The sequence below is a fragment of the Anopheles nili genome, chromosome 2 (assembly GCF_943737925.1).
Source record: "Anopheles nili chromosome 2, idAnoNiliSN_F5_01, whole genome shotgun sequence".
NCBI classification, from domain to species: Eukaryota; Metazoa; Arthropoda; class Insecta; order Diptera; family Culicidae; genus Anopheles; species Anopheles nili.
Window position 1 is genome coordinate 25,945,995 of NC_071291.1, and position 22,873 is coordinate 25,968,867.

General features: G+C 49.2%; 2 protein-coding genes across 2 annotated transcripts; one reads left to right on the top strand and one right to left on the bottom strand.

The window, feature by feature from the left end:
• Window positions 1-2,183: 2,183 nt before the first annotated feature.
• Window positions 2,184-8,392, bottom strand: LOC128722150 (sorting nexin-13-like). Its single transcript, XM_053815989.1, has 9 exons — window positions 8,259-8,392; window positions 8,085-8,191; window positions 7,027-7,482; window positions 5,584-6,678; window positions 5,354-5,509; window positions 5,165-5,280; window positions 3,945-5,090; window positions 3,519-3,874; window positions 2,184-3,455 (listed from the first exon to the last, which is right to left on the bottom strand). The coding sequence occupies exons 1-9, from the start codon at window positions 8,369-8,371 to the stop codon at window positions 3,050-3,052; spliced, it is 3,951 nt and encodes a 1,316-aa protein (XP_053671964.1). The 5' UTR covers window positions 8,372-8,392; the 3' UTR covers window positions 2,184-3,049.
• Window positions 8,393-10,346: 1,954 nt separating this feature from the next.
• LOC128720411 (transmembrane protein 26) lies at window positions 10,347-16,709 on the top strand. Its single transcript, XM_053814083.1, has 6 exons — window positions 10,347-10,540; window positions 11,821-12,488; window positions 12,573-12,729; window positions 14,603-14,674; window positions 14,965-15,147; window positions 16,385-16,709. Exons 1-6 carry the CDS (start codon window positions 10,347-10,349, stop codon window positions 16,707-16,709), a joined length of 1,599 nt encoding a protein of 532 aa, XP_053670058.1.
• Window positions 16,710-22,873: the final 6,164 nt, after the last annotated feature.

Genomic DNA, 22,873 nt, shown 5'->3' on the forward strand with positions numbered 1-22,873 from the left:
CGAACGGTAACGGAGAGAGACGAGCAGCGAAGTGTCATGCGTTCGTCTTGATAGGGCAAAAGGACGAAGCCGCCGGTCAAGCGGTAATCAAAGGCAGCAGGCTGGTTATCCTTGCTGAGGGGGACTACAAACGAGCACTAAGGCAGGGAAGGCTAGGAACCGATCGGAGAAGCGTATGGTAGTAGAGGGATGGTGGTTAGGGTGGATTTGCCTTAGGGTACTTGCTTTCTTTTCGCGTTTTTCTCGTTCCGCTGCTGTCCAGAGGGGCAAATGAGCAAACACGGTGGTGAACACCGTTGGGCAGGACGTCCAAGGACGAGTGGAGAGATATGCACGGATGAATCCTGGCTCAGGCGGACGGTGCGGTTCCCCAACTCCCCCAGCGGTTGGAGAAACAGTTTGAAACCGTTGCTTGTGGAGCCGCACTTTCTCACACACACGGATGTTCTCCAACAAACACACCCACACTTCCTTGTTGTGTGGCTGTGGGCGTTTGAATCCTTGCTTCGAGACGCGCTAGTTAAAGGATCTCTCGGTGATTTTAGTCGGTTAAGTTGCAGGCGGCGGGTTTTCGCTTTTCCTTGCCTCTATATTGTTTTTCTTTTTTTTTTTCGCATGAAACCTTGTAGAGCCGCGCATTGTACAGTGTGTGTTCCCCATTACAAGTGCGGTTGTCGGAAGGGCCGACAAGGATATGAATCGCGTGTGGGTGTGTGTGTGTGTGAGGTTGGATGTGTGCTGTGAACGATCCTGTTAACAGACTATCGAATGTAGTTCTTTCGACGGCTGCTCCATCAAGCTTCCTGGAAGAGAGAGGGACACACACATACGCGCCCAACACACACGACCACATTTCAGTAACTGTAAATAGAAGCAAACGTAGCTATAAATATATACATAAATAGACACACACACACGCATGCTGACATACGTATGAATATAACTCCCAGATATCTGTACTATCACTTGAAGTGTGTGTGCTCCTGTATCCTGTTGCGTACTTGTACAAAAAGAAAAGGGTGGCCGCCGCCCCCGCCTAAAGAAAAGGGACCGTTAGGAGACGACGGCGGAGGCGGCGATGTGCGTGTGTGTGTTTGCGCTCTCGGTGCCCTTTAGAATAAGATGCATTTAAAACGTAGGACAAAAAAAGGGTGTATGGGGGCTAAGGGACGGCCAGTCGACGCACGGGGGTGGACCAGAGGTTGACGTGGGATCCGATCGCCAAGGATCGCCGAAGGACACCGAGCCAAGGATCGTCTTAGCGTCGGTGGGTAGTGGAACAAACAAGAGCTATACGCTTCTTTGGCCGACGAAACGGCGAATCCTGTAGGTGGAAAATTAGTTTTCCCGTTCATTTTTGGCCCACCTTTCTTCTGCGTTTTGCGCCGGTTTGCGGACGGTTACGTTTAATTTTACGTATGTTTTTTGTTTTAGTGGAAAGCAAATCGATCATTACATTACTACCGTCGAGGGGGTTCGTTTCGCGATCCGCGGGGGTGGTTGATCGTTAGTGTTTGGATGCTGTGGATGGTTTCGCAGCCCATTTCCAATGCAACGTGCCGCGTCCGGGGTAGTTTTCGCTTTCTCTAGGAGAAAGAGCAAACCCGAAACGAACCGTGCGGAATGATAAATTTGCAGCAACCGTAAAAGATGTCTAGTTTCGTAAGAGTTAAGGGCCGGTCATGGGAGAGAAAAGAGAGAATGAGTGGAATAGAGCGATATAGCGAGAGAGAGAGAGAAAAGCTTACTTAAACAGAAAGATACAAAGCAAACAAACGTTAGGAAGAGGGTAGCGCGATAGAGCACCGTGCGCGAACACGACACTACGATAAGTTATTGAAATCAATAGAAAATGCGCCTCTCGAGCACGTGCTCCAGGGTGGTGCAAATGAAAAACAAACAACAGGACGCCGCAAAAACAAAAAAAGAAACCGCAAACAGACCACCCAGCTGTTGGGCAGCGGAACCGGCAGCATTAGCGCGCCCCCTCACTGTTTTTGTCCCGGTTGGCAAGTGTGTGAGGAGGGGAGCATAATTTAAAGCAAGCTAAGTTTAGTGCATGTGAAAACGTGTTAGTAGCAGCCACCGCGGTCACTTGCGTGTCGGTTCGGATGAGTAGAACGTCAAGCGTGGAAAGCAAGCGCGCAGTAGAAGTGTGTAAAAAGGATAAGGAAAAGGGATAACGCCGGAAGACAGCAGAGCAGCAGCGGGTAGGCGACGCAGAAACAAAAATCTTTTATGATTAAATAAAACAGAGTAAAAAACAATAATTTAAAATAACAAAAACCATTGTTGCTCGATTCTTTATTCTCGTTTGCCGCGCGACACTGGCGCGATGTGGTCCTTTGGAAACTTTGGAATGTTCGAGTTTGGGTCTCATTGCATCTGCACGCACACCGAGGTTGTGGTTTGCTTTTTTCTTTTATTTCTTCCATAACGCGATGGACAACCCAGCCCCGTAACAAATCTTCGACAGCCAAAGCAATACGTACAGTACAATGTTTGCCATATCACGATTACGGTAGACATGAGCGCTTCCAGAAACACCCGGCATCATGGCCAGCAAGCGGTGTGCAGCTCGTAACACAAAACAAAAAGAGTATATTAATGTCCAACAATTTAAAAATAAGCTAAATGTACACTCACATTTAAGCACCTGGGATATGTGTTTACATGGTTATGCTAGCTAAACGGTGACAATTAAAACCTTAACCTAGTTAAAACAATTGTTCGGAACGGCACAAATTACCGGGCTGTATAAAACAAGCCCAACATATACAAAGCGCTTGATCATTGCTCTAAACCACGCACGCCAAAAACCACGCCAACATGCAGTGGCTAAAATGCATGGTCAAATGAATGCAAGTATCTGCAGGATGTAAACCTAAAGCGTAAAAACAAAGCTTCTTTGTCTAAAAAAAACCCAAAACATAAAAAAACCGAACGTTACTGGAATGGCGCACTTAAACTAATGTAGCATCTCATTGAATACAGTTTCGTTAAAAATCGCTTTCGTTATACTGCCGTCGGAATGGTTTCCCCAACCCGTCTAGAGAAATCTGGAAGCTTTCCGGGACCCACCGGCACTACTGCCCCCGGAAGCCGCCGATGTCGGGACGCCGATGCGTATCCCTTCATCGGTGCCACTGTTCGCGGAAGTGGCCATACTGTCGAGTTGCGTGTGTTTCGTAATGTTTTCCGTCTGCAGGATCACCATCAGCAGCCGGTTGAACAGGATCAGCAGCAGGCGCGTGTTCAGTTTCTTGTTCTGGAGCATCTGGAAAAAGTTCAGCAGCCCGCTGTTGCACGTCACCGAACCGACCACGTGCTTTAGGTCATCTGAGAGCAGCGCGAAAAGCGATATCTTGGCGGCGAGCTTCGTTCGCAGGCGCGTGCTGTCCTCGCGCAATGGCGTCGTCGGGTTGAACCGTTCCCCATCCGGCCACAAGTTGTTTCTGCAAAGCAATGGTCAGCTAGATTGTGGTCCGAAACAGGATGGCCGGCCCGCGAATACTCACAGTATCGACGAGAGGATCAGCTCGACTTTGTCCGTGGACAGGAGGCTGCTGGCGGTTTGCATGATGCGTTTGTTGGTCGCGTGGCTTACCCATGGTGCGCCCAGCAGCCGGTTGATCAACCCACGCCGCAGCCACTGGGATTTATTCTGCAGATCGAACACCTCATCCAGCAGATTCAACGCCGATGCCAGAGCCGGGTACTCGGATTGCTTCAGCTCGAGCGTCGGAATGTCCTGGATGTCGTAGAAGCTGCGCTCCTTGAGAGAACTCTTGCCCACGAACATCCTCGATATCCCGCCGACGAGCGTATCGGGCATGTTGCGTATCTTGCTCATGCCCGACTTTAAACTCTCGATCTGGAAAGAAAACGACAAAAATGAGTAACTCCGGAACATCAAAATCCCCCGTGCACTGAGTGCATCGTACCGTCTTCACAACAGGCCCTCCGTGCATCTTCCGATCGTCCGTGTCCGGTTCGAGAAAGTTCCGAATGATCGCCATCATCTCGTCGGACAGTTCCGCCTTGGCGCAGATCTCCGCCAGGAAGCGGTTCAGTATCTCCATCCGATGCTCCAGCACCGCCCGCTGCGTGTTTTGGAAGGCTTTCTTCGCCGGAAATGGCACACGATCGAGGGCGGGAAACCGCTTTACGAGCAGCTTTTTCAGCTCGAGAAACTTCGAGTACCGCCGGTAAATGTGCCAGCTTTTGTGGTGGTTGTCCTCGATCACGTGCACCTGGATCGCGTACACCGCGTAGTGGCCCTCGCAGTGAATGGCCGTGTTGATGATGCGAGCGGACAGTTTATGTCGATACTGATGATGCTGATGATGATGGTGGTGCTGATGGTGATTGTGGTGATTTTGATGCAATTGGCTGGAATCTTCCTGGAAGCGATGAACGACGTCTGCCGCCTGCGGTACAGCAGGGACGTTTCGTCGAGCGGTGGGAGCTTCGTTGCCTGAGTCGTTGCTGGAACAGTCGGACGATTGGCGTAGCTGCTCGATGTTGAGATCGTTGATCGCCGCAAACATGCCCGTGCAGTCGCTGTGTGATCGCGCGTGCTTGATGGTCACCGGAAACAGGCTCGATGGTGAGGGTTTCTTCGCGACAGCGCCACTACTAGTTCGCACGTCGTGCTCTTCCTTGATGTCCAACACCGCGATCGATGCCTGAGACGGTGCTGTAGTTGAAGAGGCCGGAGCCGACGTTGCCAAACCTGCAGCGTCCTCGTCGTCGTCGGTTTCTTCGAACCGAATGTCCCCGCTGTACGTGTCACTGGCACTGTCACTCTGCAGCAACCCGCCGGACACGGTGAGGTGATCGAGCGACGGCATGTCCTGATCGTGCGCACTGTGAAAGTCGAGCTCGCGCAGCAGCTGCTTGTAGGCCACGCTTTGGTAGAAATTGTTCAGGAACACCTCTTCGTTTTTCTGCTTTTCGTAGATGTACTTGCAGATCGAATCGAACCAGGTGTTCTCCGGCTGGATGGACGGATCGTTCAGCCGGAAGTTGAGCGCCTCGATCAGTCCCGAATCGATGTTCAGGTAGTTTGGCGAGCTCGGTTGCAAATACTGCAATGAAAGCCGAAAGAGATATAAGAGCGTTTTGTCTTGTCTGATCACCGCGTCGTCTCACGATCCTCTACCTCATGATACAGATGGCTCGCCTTCTCACGAATGCTCTGGAGTGTTTCTTCTCGGCTAAGCTTTGATTTGTTCACCAGCATCTCTGAGTAACTTTGGCTGGTGGAAATTTTCCATTCTAAAGGCGAAAGGGCAAAGGCAACATAACCACGGTCGATATTGTGCAATGTGGAAAGCTTCGTCAAACTTACCCTGAGCGGTGAGATAAAATATCACATACTTTTGTAGGTTTAGCACACTAAGGTAGTCCAGGTAGTAGAACACGGCCAGCTCTTTACGCAGAATATCATCGAGGCTGAGTTGCGGAAGATTCGTGGACACTTTTTCACGTTCCGTTTTGCCAAAGTCTGCGACAACAAAATGCCAAAAGCAGTCAATCGAAATAGAGGAACATATCTCAACCCTGCAACCACGAACATACCATTCTTGTTGTTCTGCAAATGACTGATCCGCAAATCGATCAGCTTCTGCGTATACTTTAGGCTGGCCAGTTCGGCACTGCAGTTGCTGTCCTTGTACTTCGCGTCCATCTCTTTGGTGATGAGCTGCCGACAGGCGCGCAATTCCGACAGATCCGTCGACTGACGGATCATCTTCAGCAGGAACTCTCCCGCAGGTGGATCTTTGGTGAACTGCTTCGCGATCTGCAGATTGATAAAGTCCGGATCGGCCAGCGTGTTAAACATCGGCTTCAGCAGGTTGTTGGCGAACAGGTTGCACAGCAGCGTGCGCAGCGCGATACACTTAAAGTCCTCCTCCGGAAGCACGAAGTACAGCACCGTTTCCGAGACTTGCAAGAAGTAATCATCCAAAGCCTCCGCATCGGTGCATTCGTTCTGGAACTCATCGCAGAACCCGAAAAACGAACTCAGCAGCATCGATTCCGGGTCGACGGCAGACTGCTCATCCACCGGCACGTTGTAGAAGCGCGAATTGGCCACGTTTTTCTGCAGCGCGGCGTTTCCCAGCTGCCAGGTGAGATCGGTTTCACTCTTGTTCCGTCGGTGTCCTTCCACCTTGAGGTTCCGTCGCTGCGGGGACAGCTTTTCATGGATCTTAAGGCGCTTTTGTTCCGTACTGGTCGGTTTCTTGCTGTTCGACGCACTGTTGGCCACCTCCTGCGTGGCGAGCCGGTAGAAGCGCGTATGCTTTGCCAGGTCGTCGATTAGCCTGGTCGTCATCAGGGGCAGCAGGTCGACGGAGCGAACACGCTGACAGATCTGCAGGACGAGCGATTCAATGCTGTTGCGGATGTTGTAGTCCGAAAATTCCCGGTCGTCCGACACGAGTGTGTACCACGAATCGATGAAGTCTCGCACCACGTAGTCGATGATGGTGTGAATGAGCTTGTCGATCGGTTTGTTACCGCTCAGGATTTTCTTCTTCTTCGGTGAACCGGGTGGCGTGTCGTGGCGATGCAGCAATACTTCCGAATTTGAGAGGTACGATTTAAACGTCGTCGCAGCGGGTGGGATCGAATTGACGGATACTTCCTCACCGATCGACACGTTCCCCACTAGGAAAAAGGCGAACAAGAGCATCATTAAGAATCCCATTTCCCTTAGCACGAGAGCTTTTGTCTCATGGCAACGCTATGAGTTCCTTCACACAAACAAGGTGATTACACGCTGGTAACACTACTTGACTAGCACCCATCTAACGGTCTAACCTAATCGAGCCCCGCTCTAAACCACGAGCGCTAGCGCTTTCACAATCAAAAGCGACAGAAGGGCCAGACACGAGATCTAAAATACCTACACCTCCTAAAACTAACGAACAATGATAAAGCGTGAATGAACTGCCGTTGGGCAGCGTGCGCCTGAAACGTCGCATAAGGATTGATTAAACCTTGTTTTTGTGTTACCATCTTTCTTGCGATGCTTCTCGGGATCGTGCAGCACACTCCCGGCGCGCTTGTCCGTGTGTATCTTAATGCTCTCAAAGGGTCTCCAGCGGCTGCGTTCCTCACCGGGCGATGGATGCCGATTCGGCGCAGGCATCGTGGCTTCCGGGCTGTTATCTAGAATGGTATGATGGTCCCGTTGGTGGAAGTGCAAATGGCCACGGTGCATTAGTTGGTCCGTGATTGCGTTTGGCTTCGCCTGCGGCTCACCGGTGGCATTCCGCGGTTCGTGGCGCTTCTTGAACAGCAGCTCGATTCCGGCATCGAGTAGGTTACGCCTACGGCTACCGTGGCCACCGGTCCCGGACGAGTCGCCCGCGCCGGAATGGTGCTGGGCTTTCGCGTTTCGGTTTGATTCGGTTTGAACTTTGATGTTGGGCGAAATGAGCAGCAAATTACCGGGCTTAGGATCACAAACTATACGGGCATTTGGTTTGGTGTGATTATGGAAAGGGCATAGCGTTTTCGTTGTTGTTGTTGGTTTAGCACACCGGTCACGTTTGGCGGGTTAACGTGCCATAAGTAACAGATCGTATCCGAACGAAGTCAGTCGATAAGTAGGGATAATTTTTTTTTTGCATGAAGGGTGCACAAGTGCAGTTTAATTCATTTTTGATTTATAATCGATAATCGTGTCGAGCGAATGCGTTCATGTGTTTGTGGGAAAGAGAGAAAGAGAGAAGAATGGGGTTTTTGGATGAGGCGACAGAATACTGCAAGCGAACACAACAACCAAGCAACAGAATGGCTTTAGTGGTTAAACCAAACATGATGAAAAGAACCGAGAAAGTAAACCATACAAACGCACGAAAATCCATAAAATGATCCAATTGGAAAAACGAACGAACAGATGCAAAACATGTGGAACAATAAACAATAAGTAACACAAAGAAAGCAAACCGAAACAAAACAATGAGTCACATGGAAAGCCAATTCACAATCAAAGGAAGGAAGAGCTAGATCTAAATAAGAGAGCAGGCAACGCAACGCATGCCATTGTCCGTGCTGCTGCAACATACCAATGCTTAAGCCGAGCGATTTGGGCTCTTCTAGAGGATTCTCGACCACCCCACTGTTCAGAAATTTGTCCACATCGTTATGTTGTAAGTACAGGACGGTCACAAATCTGCGAATGGATGAAATATGTAAAATTAACAAATTCTTCGACATTACAGCTACCTCACAAAACGTACCCGAGTAAAAACATCACCAAACCGATAACCATCGCTATGAACCAGAACAATCCGATCAGATTGATGGACACAGCGACGCTAAGCACGATCCAGCTGGCGTGCTTGAACTCCATTATTATTCCTACAGGAGTAGCCTTACTTGATGTCCATTTTTTGCTTCAATACGTTTATTTCCATTAGAACTATAGCATTCCGGTTGGGTGCGTGTAAACTAGCATTACAAGGCGGTGCACAGGAACATGCTAATCATTTTGGCCTCCGGCGAAAGTGATTTTCTTTTTTTGCTATCTACGTCTACAAAATTGCACAACGGCCACTTCTGGAGGAGTTTTGCTTTTAGTGCACCGAAATGATTAATTAAATTGGATAAATCTCTTCTACAATTAAAACGGCAACAGATAATACACTTCTTGGCTTTTGCAAATTACACTATTTCGAGATAAATTAATTAAAATTTGATTCTATGTTTTGTAAACAAGTTGTTCCTTTGTTTGAGGAGCATGTAACGAATCCTCCTCCTATGAGGATTACGTAGAATTATCACTGTAAAGCGTTATATTGCTTTGATTTTCCTTTCACTCGTCGAGAAAATCTATCAATAAAAGAGATTTAAACCCGTGTGTAATTAAAATAATGCAAAAATTCTTCCCTTTGCAAATACCGACCAAAACAATCGCGCGTATACATCTTTTGACATTACCAACGTCAGCACTGGAACTGTTGCTGTTTTTGTTTTTTACATTCAATTTGAGTAATGTCAAAGCTACAGCCGTTTTTCCACCGATGTCTAAAAATAAATTGCAATAAAAATCAAGTTTGATGAAATTTTGATTGAAACAACAACAAAAATCCTCAATAAATTCTTAAAAGCTGTTGGTATGATTGTGTCAACAGTTCATGTACCACGTGCTATCATGTACCATGTGCTGATTATGTTCATGGATTCAATTCAATTTTCAAAAGTTATATGGTTTTCACTTGAATAAATACTTTCTATAATTTCAGTTGATCAAATCAAACAGTAAAAGCTTTGGAAAAACAGAAACAAATGCAAATTCCGTCAATATTGGCCGGCTGATCGGCTTCCTGAGTAGCAACAGCAAAAGTTCTCATCGCATGAGAAAATTTTCTCACATACGAGTGTGAGAGTGAGATATGAGAAAACGCTTAAAAACGCTTAATAGACCTACCATGCCACATAATTTGAATAAAGTAAACTGTACTTATCAATTGTGATTTATTATGCCAATGAATATTACTCACTTTGTTTTAATCATTTGTTTACAGCTTTTCTCGATTTAGTTTTTCAATAACGCTTGAAGTTACATCTTTTAATGTCTCATTTGGAGCTCTCTGAACAATCCAGCTACTGCGTTCTGCAAACTTTAACATAAACCAGCATTTTGAGTTCATACTTTTACAACAAGCATATTGAACCAAAATCATAGTTCATTATTTGATATTATGTTTTTTTTTTGCTTATTTGGTTGGATCTCGCCCTTGAAGAGGGCTATCGATTTCATTTTTAAACATTTAAAGCTTTCGCATTGATCATAGGACTAAATTCAAACGCCACCACATTTGTAGCAGCAATTTTTGATTGCTTTCTGCACCAAGAATTTCTTTCAACCCAGTGAAAGTCGTGATTTTCGAGCTTGCGGCAGCCTTGAGAAAAGCAACACAAAGCAGAACTCCTTCTCTTCCTTACAACAAGGGTAGACTGTAAAATAGTCAATATGCGACGCGAACGACATCGAAACGTACACCCAAACAGGCGATCCCGCAACTCACGGCAAGATTGTCCCAGTCATTGTGGTGTCGATTACAATTCGAATGGTAGGGCCATTGATTTGATTGGTCATGTTTCCGTTCACGGCGAAACGCGGCCTGGACCATTGCAGCGGTGAAAAATCGCCCCATAAAGCTCCAGTGCGTAGTCTACCGTGCAGGCCGTTCGCCCTTCGAAGGCAGTCAGTTGGACACGATCGTTTGCTGAAATTGGACTCCATTTGATGGCATCTCGGGCTCGGTGAACCGTGGAATCTGTTCGAAAACACCCCGAACGGCGGCATAAAGCACACATTCCCCATGGCGAAGCTGCTGGCCACGTTCAAAGCCATCCTGACGCGGATCCTGTTCGCCGCCCACGGCTTCATCGCGATCTGGCAGGTGACCCAGAACAAGAAGGACCCCGTCTACTGGAGCCTGTGCGCCCCCATCGGTGTGCTCTGCATCGAGGGCATTTTCACGCTGGCGATCAAGAAGAACCAGGAATGGCGATGGTAAGACAAGCACCAACCATCCCACCCACATTGCGAGGCGAGGTTTGTGGAGAAAAGCGACCGTAAAATCTAATTTCCTGCTCCGTGCCCATTCTCGAGCCAACCGACCACATCCTGTGGCACCCTTCGTTTTCCCCTCGTCGGTCGGTTCCACCACGTTCGTAGGCAAAGTGATTTTATTCCGTACAAGCTCGTTGCCCATGCGAGAGAGGATGTGTGGTCTCGCTACAGATCCGCCTTTGTTTGTTGGTTCATTCAAGATGGGATCTTTTTTCGGTCACCGGTGACGTCGCTGTGGGGTGTTCGTAAAACGTGCGGTTGTGAGGCTGTGGTAGATGTGCGACGAAGCCACGTCAAGAAAAGTTACCGGTTTTATCGAGAAATGGGAGACGCACTCATGCGTGGCTATGGAATGGAAAGTGAGCTTGAAGCTGAAGTGTCGCAAATGGGAAGGAATCGAATTTAAAGCGCAATTGGAGCGTGTTTCAGAAGCTTTTCAACGGATCGGTGTGTATGGGGACGGGATCGGTGACAAAAAGCGGTGCTATTTTTGTTACGCAAAGTCTATATATGTATTCAAAAACACGAGAGGAAAACGAATGACTCGTTGTATTCGGAATTATGAACACGTGCGAAAAAATAACCAGCAGTACTAACGAGGATTTACCGAATTATGCAATCACTGTAACTGGGGCGATTTCGAGCAAATACAATTTCATTTTTCTCCCGGAATGGTTTGGAATTTCGCACCTGGTGATGGAGTAGGGAGACAGAAAAAAAAACGAAACCTAAAACGCGAACCGAAGCAATCCCATTTTCTAAGAATGTCCACAAAAAAGGAAACCGTCCGAGATTCCTGTCGAGGGGCAACATAAATTTGCATTAAATTTAATCTGAAACGATGCTTTATTTTCCGCTTACGTAAGCAACCAGGCCTCAAAAGCACGCCCGGAGCGGTGGCCAGGGTCGGGAAAAGAGGTTTGAAAAAGTTTTGCGCTTTCCCACTACACAGTAGGCGGTGGTTTAATGGGAATGTTGTTAGGAACTCGGGCAGCTGCAGTTTTGTTTACTTAGGGCCATTTTCGTTCCCATTTTTTTCCCGTCACGTGGCTGCCAAGCACCATTCAGATGCATTAGGAATAAGGGCGTGTTTGCTCCATTACTGGGGGTCCATTCTGGTGGGTGGTTTTTCTTTCTCGCCCAAGGTAGCGTGTCGGGGGATTCTCGTTGCGAATGAAAGTGAAATTTACATTTTTTTCGCACTTTCTCCCGCGGTCCAGGTTCTGTCCGTCTGTGTTCTTGTACCTGTCGAGTATCGTCCCGGCAATCTGGCTGCTGGAGCTGGACAAACTGGACAAGCGCACGCGCTATCAGGATCAGATGTTGAACGAAACGATCAACCTTGCCGCCACCGTCGGCAAGGACCTGAAGGACCTGAACAAGATGCTGGGCGTCAAGATTCAGCTGCCAGACATCCAGCTAACGGCGGAGATGTGGGTGACGTTGATCGAGCAGTTCCTCATGCTGGTGCTCATCATCGGCCGCTGGATGCTGCCGAAAGGTGATCTTACGCGAGATCAACTCAGCCAACTGCTACTCGTGTACATTGGTACCGCAGCGGACATTATCGAGTTTTTCGACTCGTTCAAAGACGCAAAGATCGCGAACGAACCGGTGCTGGTGTTGCTGACACTAAGCATCTGGTCGTGGTCGTTGCTCCAATTCACGATCGTCCTGTCGGCAACGAGGGCCCGCAAGCCACGTGGTGGTGGCAGCCAAACAAAGGACGCCAGCGAGGATGCGAACTGCTGCAACGTGGCGTGCTGCAACATCGATGTATGGGGCATTGCGCTTAACATTCTGCTACAGGACGCGCCATTCCTCACGTTCCGGTTGCTCATCATCGTGCATTACAAGATCATCACGTACATGAACATCTTCTTCACCTGTAAGGAGTGAAGCGTCAATCTCAAGCCCTAGCAACTGAGGTTATTGATCTTTTTTCTCTTTAACCGCTTCCATCCCGTGGCAGGTAAGAACACGCTCGTGATTCTGCTGCAGCTTTACCGGCTGTACGTGGTGAATTCGGAAAATCGGAAAGCCGCCGCCACGAAGCGACGTCTAAAGGCAAGAGCCAAAGCAGAACAGCATGCGGCGCGGCACCAAAAACAGCGGAAAATTAGCAGAAGGTAAGGCAGCAGTTGCTCTCGCAGTGACGATTGCGAGAAGGAAAATCGAGCGTTCGAGGGAAATGAGCAAGCGCCAATAATGAGATAGACTAATTAAGGAACTGGGTGGCCGAGAATGCATATTAAATTATTTCATTACCGCGAGTAATTCATGCAAAACCGCTCCAATCCTAGAAGCAACCATTTCTCGAACGCAGATAATAGTTGTACTTCTCGTCGAACGAAATGGTGTATTTATCTCAGACTCGTTCCGGAAAGGAAACGTGGTTGAAAAATGCGTTCCTTCCGCTGACATAACATTGGTATTCTGTGATGCTTTGGCCTACGACCGGGCACGCCTTCGACAGGCGGAACAATCGCTTAACCAGCGAGTATAAATGTATTCCGCTTCCACGATCGCTATCCGGGCGGCAATCACTAATTACACGCCATCGGTTCGCGTCCCTCCAAATTCGTTAACCCTTGTCGAGATACACGCGGTCACGCGGTAAATTCTCTATTCACCCGAGGACCCCAAAAAAAAAGAAAATAAACGCACCCTCGCACCCCACGAAACCGCTCGGAGGAGGAACAAACATTAATCATCCCGTCGGGTGGGTTTCCACGGTTCCACGCTTTTCCCGTCCCCAAATCGTGCGCCCCAAAGTAGGCCAAGGGCTTTCCGAGAAAGCTCGCTGCGAGTGTCGTGCTTGGCTTCCGGTTGGGCGACCGGTTTTGTCGACGCCATTTCACCACGAAAGGATTATGAAGCACCCAAATCGGTGCTCGACGAGCGTGCCGCCAACCGGCAGGATATGCTAATGGCGGCACGGATAGCGGAAGTAACCCTATGATTCGATTTGGTGCTCGAGAACGCGTGCTTCGGATTCACCGGGGACGTGAGCAGGCGTTAGCGAACGGATACATGCGTTGGTTTAGAAAATTGAACCATTCCCCGTGGCCCACAGGACCTTCTGTTTCTTCCTTTCACATACCGGGGCAATGAACGGCGTTTAATTTTCACATTCGGGTGGCTTACGGCGTATGGTTTCGATTAACGAACGCGCGCGATGGTTTTACACACCGAACGCTAAGTAATTGCAAATAGTGGTTCGTTCGGCAGCATTGAAGGGCTGTTATCCTTCGATTCCATCGTCCGGAGTCCTGGCTTTAAGTTCTCGAAGCAAACGAGAGCGTTACTTAAAATTCCACCTTCCATCCGGTGGCAACCCAACTTGGCCGGGTGTTCGATTCACTCGCTGCAGGGCGCAGCTGCGTCCTTCAAGCTCCTGTGAGATAAGGCAACTTCGGCTGCCAGGACGCTCGTGGGCGATGGGTTTATGGGCCAACTCGTTTTCCAGTGCACCCATCGAGCGGAATGCGCTTTTAATGCAGCTCGCATGCACCATTGCGTTGGAGTGGGTTACTTCATCCACTCTGCAGGTGAAGTGCTGCTAGATTCCGGAACCAACAGAGAGAGAGAGAGAGAGAGAGAAACGACCACCCCATGCGATGAGAGGTGTGGAGGCGTTTTAGTGGGCCGGCGCGTGTGGGTGGGCTTTTATTTCGAAAAGTTTTCCTCTTCATCAGCACCAAGAAGCTTTACCGCTGGGAAATGCGGACGGAGTGCTGTCCGAAGCAGCTGGCAGGCTGGCGAAATCACGGGCCAGTGAGCGTTACGCTTCGTGAAATTCCACCGCCAGGAGTCGCTCCGGATGCTCAAGGACTCGCGGGAAAGTTGGGCAAGCTGTGATAGGAGAAAAAAAAACAACAGAAATGAAAGAAACATACAAATAAACCCATAAGCGTGATCTGCTCATCGGGGGGGTGATTCTGTGCTGTTCGATTTAGCAAACTTACATTTCCTTGCGACCTTGCTCGTCCTTTTCCACAGGAAAGTGGCCGATATCGAGGAAGACGAACCGGAGCAGGACACTCGACGTTCGAAGCACGCCCGGAAAACCCGGTAAGCACCCCGTGGGGCAATTCAACGAAAACAAAGCGAGACTAATCCGCGTCAGGATGGCTCTCGCTGTTACACACACACACCCACACACACACGTACACACACCGGAAGCCACGATTAATTACGCACCATTAATCACCTTGATGGTGTGCCACTGTTGCGCACTTCGAGTGTATTTAGCACACTCGTGGCCTAAATCTCTCGCTCGCTTCGCGCATCAGCATTCCGACAGCGCATCTGACTCGGCAATGGTTTGTCTTCGCCGTTTTTGCTCCTTGTTGCTTACGCAGGTCGTCTTCGTCCCGCAAGGACACCGGCTACTCGACGGCCAGCAGCCAGACCACGGCCGAGCAGCGGCGTCTTCGCAGGACGGCAAAGCCGGACGAGGTCGAGCGGGTTCCGGGCGAGGACACCGATGGCGAGGACGATGGTGGCGAGCGACCGGGACGTCCTTGCGCGGACCAGAAGGAAAGGTAAATGGTTCTGTCCTGTTGGCCCTTGAGGAGTCTTAGTTTTTGCTATGAAATCCTAATCAACTTCACAATTATCCATTCCCGTTTATATCGCTCACTATAGCGAGAGAGCTTTCGGTGTGGTGAGTGCTCACTCACTATAGTGAGAACGGGATGAGCTGTCTCACTATAGCTTACTGTATCACTCGGAAGTTATTCCGAGAGGTTCTTTTCAATTCACTTACAACAACAAAAAAACCTCCATTCGATGATGAATCGTGAACGAAGCGGCTTTAAATAGCTCACAGAAGGTCATATCCCCCCACTCGTCCCGGTTTATCGATCCCAGCCCATCCATCCGGGGAATGGATTGCCTTTTTTATTCTCGTTCGTTGTTTTGTAACAAAACTCTGATCTTATCGAGCGCAATCAATCCACCCAAGTGGTGCGTCTCGACCCGGGAGGGCAAAAAGGACTCGTATCTGGCTTTCGCTTACGTTTGTCTCGCCCTCGCTCGTTCCCTCCCCACGCACGCTCGTGTGTAATCCCATCCACTGCCAGCGGCATAACAAAAGATACCGACCGGGCGGCATTTTTGGATTAATGTTAATTGAGAAAGATATCCCGTAACGGTGCCATAATAGTCTGCGCTTTCCCGTTTTTCGTCGGGGCGCAGCGAATTAACGTTCGTACACGAGCTTCCACTCCGTTCCGTCGTTTCACCCCGTTCCCGCCGGGTGGGGCACATATCCTCGAGCGAGCGTGGAATGGGAGGAAAATCATAACGAACGACCTGTGGGTGGGATGGGTGGGATGAGCACAAACGAACAAACGTTCCGCGCGCTACTTTCTCTCTCACCCCCCCCCCCTCCCAAACGACCCCAATGGGGAAGGAGATTAAGTGGGAATGAGACTCGCTAACATACGGCGCTGGTTCATCTACAGAAAACCGGGCGCGAAAGTGATCGCTGTTTGGAGCAGCACACGGAATGAAACCAGCTCAAAGGGAGGTGATGTTTCCGCTCCGGAGGAGTTTTATTCCATTATAACTTCCCCGGGAACGGCTGCTACGCCTCCCGGACGGACAAACACAATATCCTGAGCCTATCAGCAACGTGATTGCGCCTTCGCTTTGCGTACTCCCACTCACCCACACACACACACACACACATGTGCCGCCATCTTTCATCATTAACATCGTTAAAGTAAGGTGTAATTTTTTTTTGCTGTTGTTGTTGTTGTGCCTCTCCCTCCACAGAAAGTCTTCACGCCACGCGGATGGTGCCGTTGGGCGAAAGAAGCGCCGCGGCTCAATTGGAAGCGATCGAAGCGAGGAACCGGTGGCGGAAGTGGTTCGTTCGAGCGCCGGACACCAGCGTGGGAAACGGCGTGGTGGTGGTGGAGACACCGCCGGTAGCTTCGAGATCATCCACGAAAAGTCCTCGACGAATGGTCGGCGAAAGAAATCGAAACCACCACCAGCACCAGCCATCGAAAAGGATCTGCCCGCGGAGGGTTCGTCCTTGTCAGGCAGCTCGTCCTCGTCGGCATCTACGAGCGGATCCGCGTCCGAGTCGGAATGAACGCGTGGAAGCGTGTTTTTTGACGCGAAAATCCACCCTCCTTGGGGGAGGTCGGTGAAATGGCATTTCGTTCCGTGGTGTCCTTTTTTGTTCTCTCTCTCTCTCTCTCTCTTTTTTGTTTGGCGTAGCGCAAAGGGACCGTCGGGACACCTTTTGTGGCGTTCCGGAGTTCAAAGTCCGACGGAAACGGAAGTTCCCCATCGTTTGGAGTCGCAAGCATCGCGCGAACAAACAAGAAAAAGGGCGCTACCCATTGGAATGCAAATCGTTTAAGGTGAGCGTTTTGGGAAGGCGAAAGGATCGCGACATCCTGATTGTATCGGCGCTACTTGACTGTGCCGCAGGATAGCGGTTGTGATTAATTTAAATTAGATTAGAACGGATCATGCGACGTGTTCGAGCTCCACCACAAGCTTCCCGGCGTTTGTGCGGCGTGTAATTACGGCTTATCTGTGTGTATTCATCATTCGTTTTACCGTTTTACCGTTCCGTTTCACTGGATTCACTTTCACCGGTCTCCAGCTGGTTTCAGAGTGTCCCGTGGTGATCCCACGGCGAGAACCACTGCCACTGGCACTGACCGGCTGGAATAAATGGTTCATCATTTGCAAAGGCGCCTTACGTGGATGATGCGAATCCGAACAACGGACGAGCGAAAAAAAAATGAGCTCAAGCTGGCCAACGCTGGTACCACGTGACGGCGCGTGGCCCATTATCAGTTGACGCGATTGTGATGAGAAGAATGCTTGCCATTGATAGGCCGTATCGACGCAATCGGCACGCACGGACCAAGCAATTGTTCCGCATGGAGGCGCCTGGTCGCTTGTTCGCTCGTGGCGCAATCCCCCCATGGGGAGAAGTGGAATGATGATTGTCTCTGGCATTGATCGCACCGGAAAGTGGCGGAATTTACGAGGGAATTAGGCAGTCCTTGTACAGTGTGTGAGGGACTTAGTTTGGGAAGTCACTCGGGAGCTTTGTGAGTAACAAACGCACGGAAAGGCGTCGGATTTATATTGGCAACGGTGCTATGCGTACGACGGTGACGGTGACACGTTCACCGTTGGCTTACTTTGGATGATGCGATAAAGATATATATCATATATGGAGGGAAGCGTACTCGTACATTGGCAGTACATTTGAAAGGTCTGTTTGAAATGGGCGTTGGTGCAGGTTTTTGCGTACAATTGTAGGCTGTCTCAGGGTGAAATGGTAGTAGAAAGCTGTCCGTTCGATATACAGTCTTACAAAAGAAATGAAGCATACAAAATGCTTATTAATTGACGTAAATTTGTTGTTTGGAAAATGTTGGAAAATATTTTGAAATGACGTAAACGGACAAAAATAGTTGTACAAATGATGATTATAATGAACCCTTACTATTGTGCCTTATCAAACAACTTCCAATGCGGATTTTTGGTAAGCAGTACCCTTACATACCTTAGCGATAAGAAACCAAACGTTATTGTATCTAAGATGTTTTGTAAAACATATAAAAAAATAAAGCTCATTCAAGCTGGCTTGAAACAATCGAAACGAGAACAGAGCCTGCGGGATAATGCTTAGCGGTGTTCGAAATAAAAAAACTCAATCAAGCGCACCGGGCTTTTGGAACAGAATCTGCCATCAACACAAAAAAGTCCTCAAAAATGAAAAGAAAATAATAACCTCCGGGAAACGAGAAAAAAAAATCTCGAACGAACCTAAAAGCACGATGACGAAAACCGGCAACAATTACAGTGTTCCTCCCAGCGTACTCGTTTTCCCTATTAGGTTCACACAAAGCCGTCGTTACGCTCCACCGGGTATCAAGATTTGAATACACCCGAACAAGCGAAGCGGGAAACACAATTCGCAAGGCGAGTAGCCGAATGGGGGTAGCAAAACACGGCCTGACGGCAAGTGGCTTGGTTACTTGCGTTCCGCAGGATTTATCGCTGAGTGTGCCGACGTGGCGAGGTGAAAGTCACGCTGCGAAAAATCGAACAATGGCGGCATGGGGCCCGAAAGAAAAAGAAAAGTAAAGGCCTGTTTATTTTTCGCTTCCCTCAGCGGGAACGCTACGCAGAGTGGCTCACTTCCGGGTGGGTTTGGGATTGCAAAAAGCTTACGGTGGATACACGTTGTACACGTTGCCTTGAAGCCGATAATCGATCCCGGGATGTCGATGATGCAGAGCGGCTGCAATTCGGTTCGCACGATGGTTGGGATGAAGAATGGGCGAGATTTCGTCCTGTTTCGCAAATCGATGGCCTATTCATCGCGTGTTTTGATGAGGTTAGTTTTGGCACCATGTTGGCAGTAGTTAAAGTGTTCCGGCATCATAGGATATCAACAAACGTTGAGCATGTTTATGCAGAAAAAAAGCTACTCTTAAAACCGGATCAACCTGTTGCACGATGTGCTTCTTTGGAAGACGTGAGGTTCGCATTGTAGCCTCAACACAGGCATGTGCTTCAACAGCCCGATGGAGCTACTTAACGCCTTCACATCTCGCCTTGAGATCCTTAAAATAGGGCTCACCCGAACAATTCTCCTTCATCGTACTCTCTCTCTCTCTCGCTCTCTCTTTCTCTCACTCCATTGGAGCCTTCTTTTCAACCCACATTCTGGCACGTAGCAATATGATTTTATTATTACCATTATCGTAATATAATCGCTTTCGGTGAGTTACGCGCGCTCGGCAACGACCATCGAAAAGGAATCGAAGCAAGTGCTACGTTATCGAACAGCCAGCTTCCCTGGAACGAGGCGTGGGAAAAAAAAGCAATCTTTCCACGACGCAACGCCGGAGCGTGCTTAAAACAAAACGGAAAAAAATACCACCGGCATTCCGACGAATTCTTTCGATGGCACTCGAACCCGTTACCGGAGAACGCCCGGAGAAAATCTGGCAGGAAGGAAAATTAGATTCGATTCCCAGCCCCAACCATGGTCTGGGTGGCTGGAGCGGTGGTGATATTTCGCCGAGATCCACTTGGGAGCCCTTTATGCAGGCTGCGAATAGACTAGTGTAGTAAAAATCACACCCAAACTCGAAGGGCAAGAACCCGAAGAATTCGCAAAATGTCTGGCCCTGCGCCAAATGCTGCTTGGGGCGAGGTTCTGTGGCATGAGAACTGATGCTGGAAAGCCCAGATGGCAGGTCGATGTTACTTTAGCAGGTTTACTACGTGTTGGACATGGCAAAAAGTTTGCGGAATGCTTGTATTCTGAGGATCCGAGACCGTTGACGCAAAAGGGTAGAATTTGAATTTGATTCAGTTTTAAAAATGATGGCTTTGAAGGTGTAGCGAACACGCTCTGGGTAGTGCGAAATAAGTTGGTAAAAAAAGTTAAGAATTATTATCGTTTAATGCTTTTGTATACGAACAAGAGCTTTTTCGCTTAGAGTCAGGAATGGTACCAAAAAAAAACAACAAGAGAAATGTACATAAAACGGTCAAGATTGTTCGTACGAAATGAAACCACAGCGCTGGCCCTATTGAACCTGAGCGGTACGGTACATTCATTATTAAAACTTTAATTGAAACTGCAAAGTAAACATCCGTTCGAATGCGACCGCACAATCACAAGAACATCCCGAATTCGTGAGACGACCCACCATCAGCCATCCAATTGTCCAGCTTCTTCAGAAACACCGAGCCCGGGGCAATGCAGTAACGCAAGGACCCGCCAGGAGCCGAGTCGGGAATAAATTAAAGTCTGGCACAGCCGAAAAAAAAATCAAACAGACGCGAATTACAACGCAACCGAAAACTGCCATCAAACTCCCGGCGAAAAGCTCCGTGGGGACGGTGACGGCTTTCCCAAAACTGGATCGATGAGGAAAAACCCCGAGCTTTCCCACCCCCACGAACACTTCGAGTCCTTCAAGTCGTCTGACCCCCAACGCCTCAGCGGGAGTTTGCGTTTCTTTTTGAGTGGAATTTTGTGTCGCCGGTGAGTGTCCAACTGTGCGTTCGACATGTCCTGTGCGCTGCGATCGGTGAAAACAGGGCCAGTGCTCTCTCTCTCTCTCTCTCTCTCACTCTCATGTGGCTTTTTGCACATCATTGTTGCGCGCTTCACGGCAAGTAAGTGTATCCGTTCCCGGCATCGGTGGGCTTCGTCGCGAACCCTACAAGTCACACGGCCAACCGAGTACGTCAACCGGAAGCAAGAAGGGCCGGAAAATGGTGCCACCGGAAGGTAAAGCACCGCGTCACGGTGGCACTGTGGGGGCAGTGACAAAAAATAAAGTGGAGCCAGCGCTCGTCTCAGGCCGTGCGTTTTCCTTCCACCGGTTGGAGCTCCATTGAAATAATGTAACGCTTTCATCCTGCTTTGCTACACCTCTCCTGGCGCGCGAGGAGATTGTACAGATTTGATTCTTTTGATAGCGAGACCCGCCCGGTGGTTGAATGGGAGCAGCACGAGCGAGAAGAAAAGTGCGACAACTCTTCGCATTCGGGTGAATCGGGCTCCGTTTCACGCTATTCTGCGGAGTTTGTTACGCTACTCTAGACGCCGTTGGTTGGTTTTCTTTTTGCTTCGTTCGTCCTTTCAACCCAAAACAGCCACCGACCATCTCGCAGCTCGCAGCTTCGGCCAGTCGATAAACTATTTCTGCTGCTGCCGTTCGAGCTCGAGAAGCTCGAGAGGGCTCGAAATGGTTGCAGGGCACGTAATCTCGATTACACATTGTGCACATCGCCGCTGGTTCTTGGGAAAAAAAAACAAGGCTCGTTATACAATCCAGTCTGCGCCCTTCCGTCGACGAAACGCGCGAGAGATAATAAAGAAAGTTTACCAAAGCACAAAGCAGCTAATTGGTACGGCGCGTACGGCGAAACATCCAACAAACCGGCAGCGATCAAACAGGCCTCTTTTTGCATCTTGACAGACGCGCTAAAAACGCCTCGCTTTTGCCCAAGATTTATGTTTATTAACCCCGATGCCCGATTCCGTTTCGATGCGGAATTGCGCGACGCCCACGATATGATGCGGTGGAGATTAATGCGAAATAGAATTGATAGCGTCTGTTAGACAGATGGATGGTGCTGTTTGCGCACGGATGTAACATGTACAGTACGTTCGCTTGCCTAACACTCGATCTAATTTATTACATTCCGCGCAAACGATCCTTTTGCTGGGCGGGTTGCATACTTTCAGGCGCCATATTGGATGAATTTTCTCATCCATGGATTTCAAATCCACGACTGTCACACCCTTATTTCGTTCAATTTGGGGCGCTCATCGGCCATCTGCGGGTGAAACTGATAACAAGATCTCCTGCTTAGTGAGAGCATTATCCCTTGTTGGGTTTTCATTTTACGGCCACGTTTCCATGGATCGTCCGAGCGGGATCGTTGCATAATTAAGGCTTAAAACTTGAATCGTGCCCCGTACGGCGCTTCGATGCTTAGCGGCTGTAAAAAAGGAAGCTATTAAAATAATCCCTCCCAAGCGGTTTGATCGGGCTCGGGCGCTCTAAAAGTTATTTATAGCAAAGCAGTCGTCTTCGAAGCGGACTTCTCGGCCAGCCTGAGAAAACATCTCCATTCACAGCAAAACCCAATCGTTTCATTTAACATGTCTCTATGATTTATGGCTTCTGCGCCAACCCCCCTGGGGTACCGCGATGCCCAACGAGAATGAATGGCCCAAAATGGCTGGCATAGGGTGGCAAGGGACTTTAATCGATCCGAAACCCTCTCCTCCCATCACCGTGCGGTCGCACAGAAGCGCCATGATCGGTATCGGTTCGCGAAAGTAATTCCCAGCCGTAGGGTGCCGTGGAAAAGCCAATGCTCCGTGCGGTGGTTCGTGGTTTGATAGCGATGGGTTTTGGCATTTCACGGATCATCTGCCTGCCAACGACCGTGCTGGGAAAGCTAATCAATTAGGGGCTTTCGTCGCATTTCCCACCATGCGGTTGCCACGATTCGGTCGCCACACATTTTCTAACACACACGCCGGATCAGGAACGGAGAAGAAACGCCCGTGGCGTCGCTCGTTCTGCTATTTACTCAGTTCCGCCTGTCTAGTTACATATTTGCCACCGATCCGGGCCAAATTAATTGCTTACCTAGCGCAGGAATATTATCACCCTCACCAACATCACGCGGGAGCAGTGCGTTTGAATGTTTGCTTAATCGTTTTCCCGCTAGCCATCGGAGGGC

Coding starts and splice junctions, on each gene's coding strand:
- LOC128720411 (XM_053814083.1), top strand. CDS start 10,347: ATGGCGAAGCTGCTGGCCACGTTCAAAGCCATCCTGACGCGGATCCTG. Junction 10,541..11,820: donor AAGAACCAGGAATGGCGATG/GTAAGACAAGCA, acceptor CCCGCGGTCCAG/GTTCTGTCCGTCTGTGTTCT. Junction 14,675..14,964: donor AAGCACGCCCGGAAAACCCG/GTAAGCACCCCG, acceptor TTGCTTACGCAG/GTCGTCTTCGTCCCGCAAGG.
- LOC128722150 (XM_053815989.1), bottom strand. CDS start 8,371: ATGGAGTTCAAGCACGCCAGCTGGATCGTGCTTAGCGTCGCTGTGTCC. Junction 7,483..8,084: donor ATCGCTCGGCTTAAGCATTG/GTATGTTGCAGC, acceptor ATGCCCGTATAG/TTTGTGATCCTAAGCCCGGT. Junction 5,510..5,583: donor TTTGCAGAACAACAAGAATG/GTATGTTCGTGG, acceptor TTGTTGTCGCAG/ACTTTGGCAAAACGGAACGT.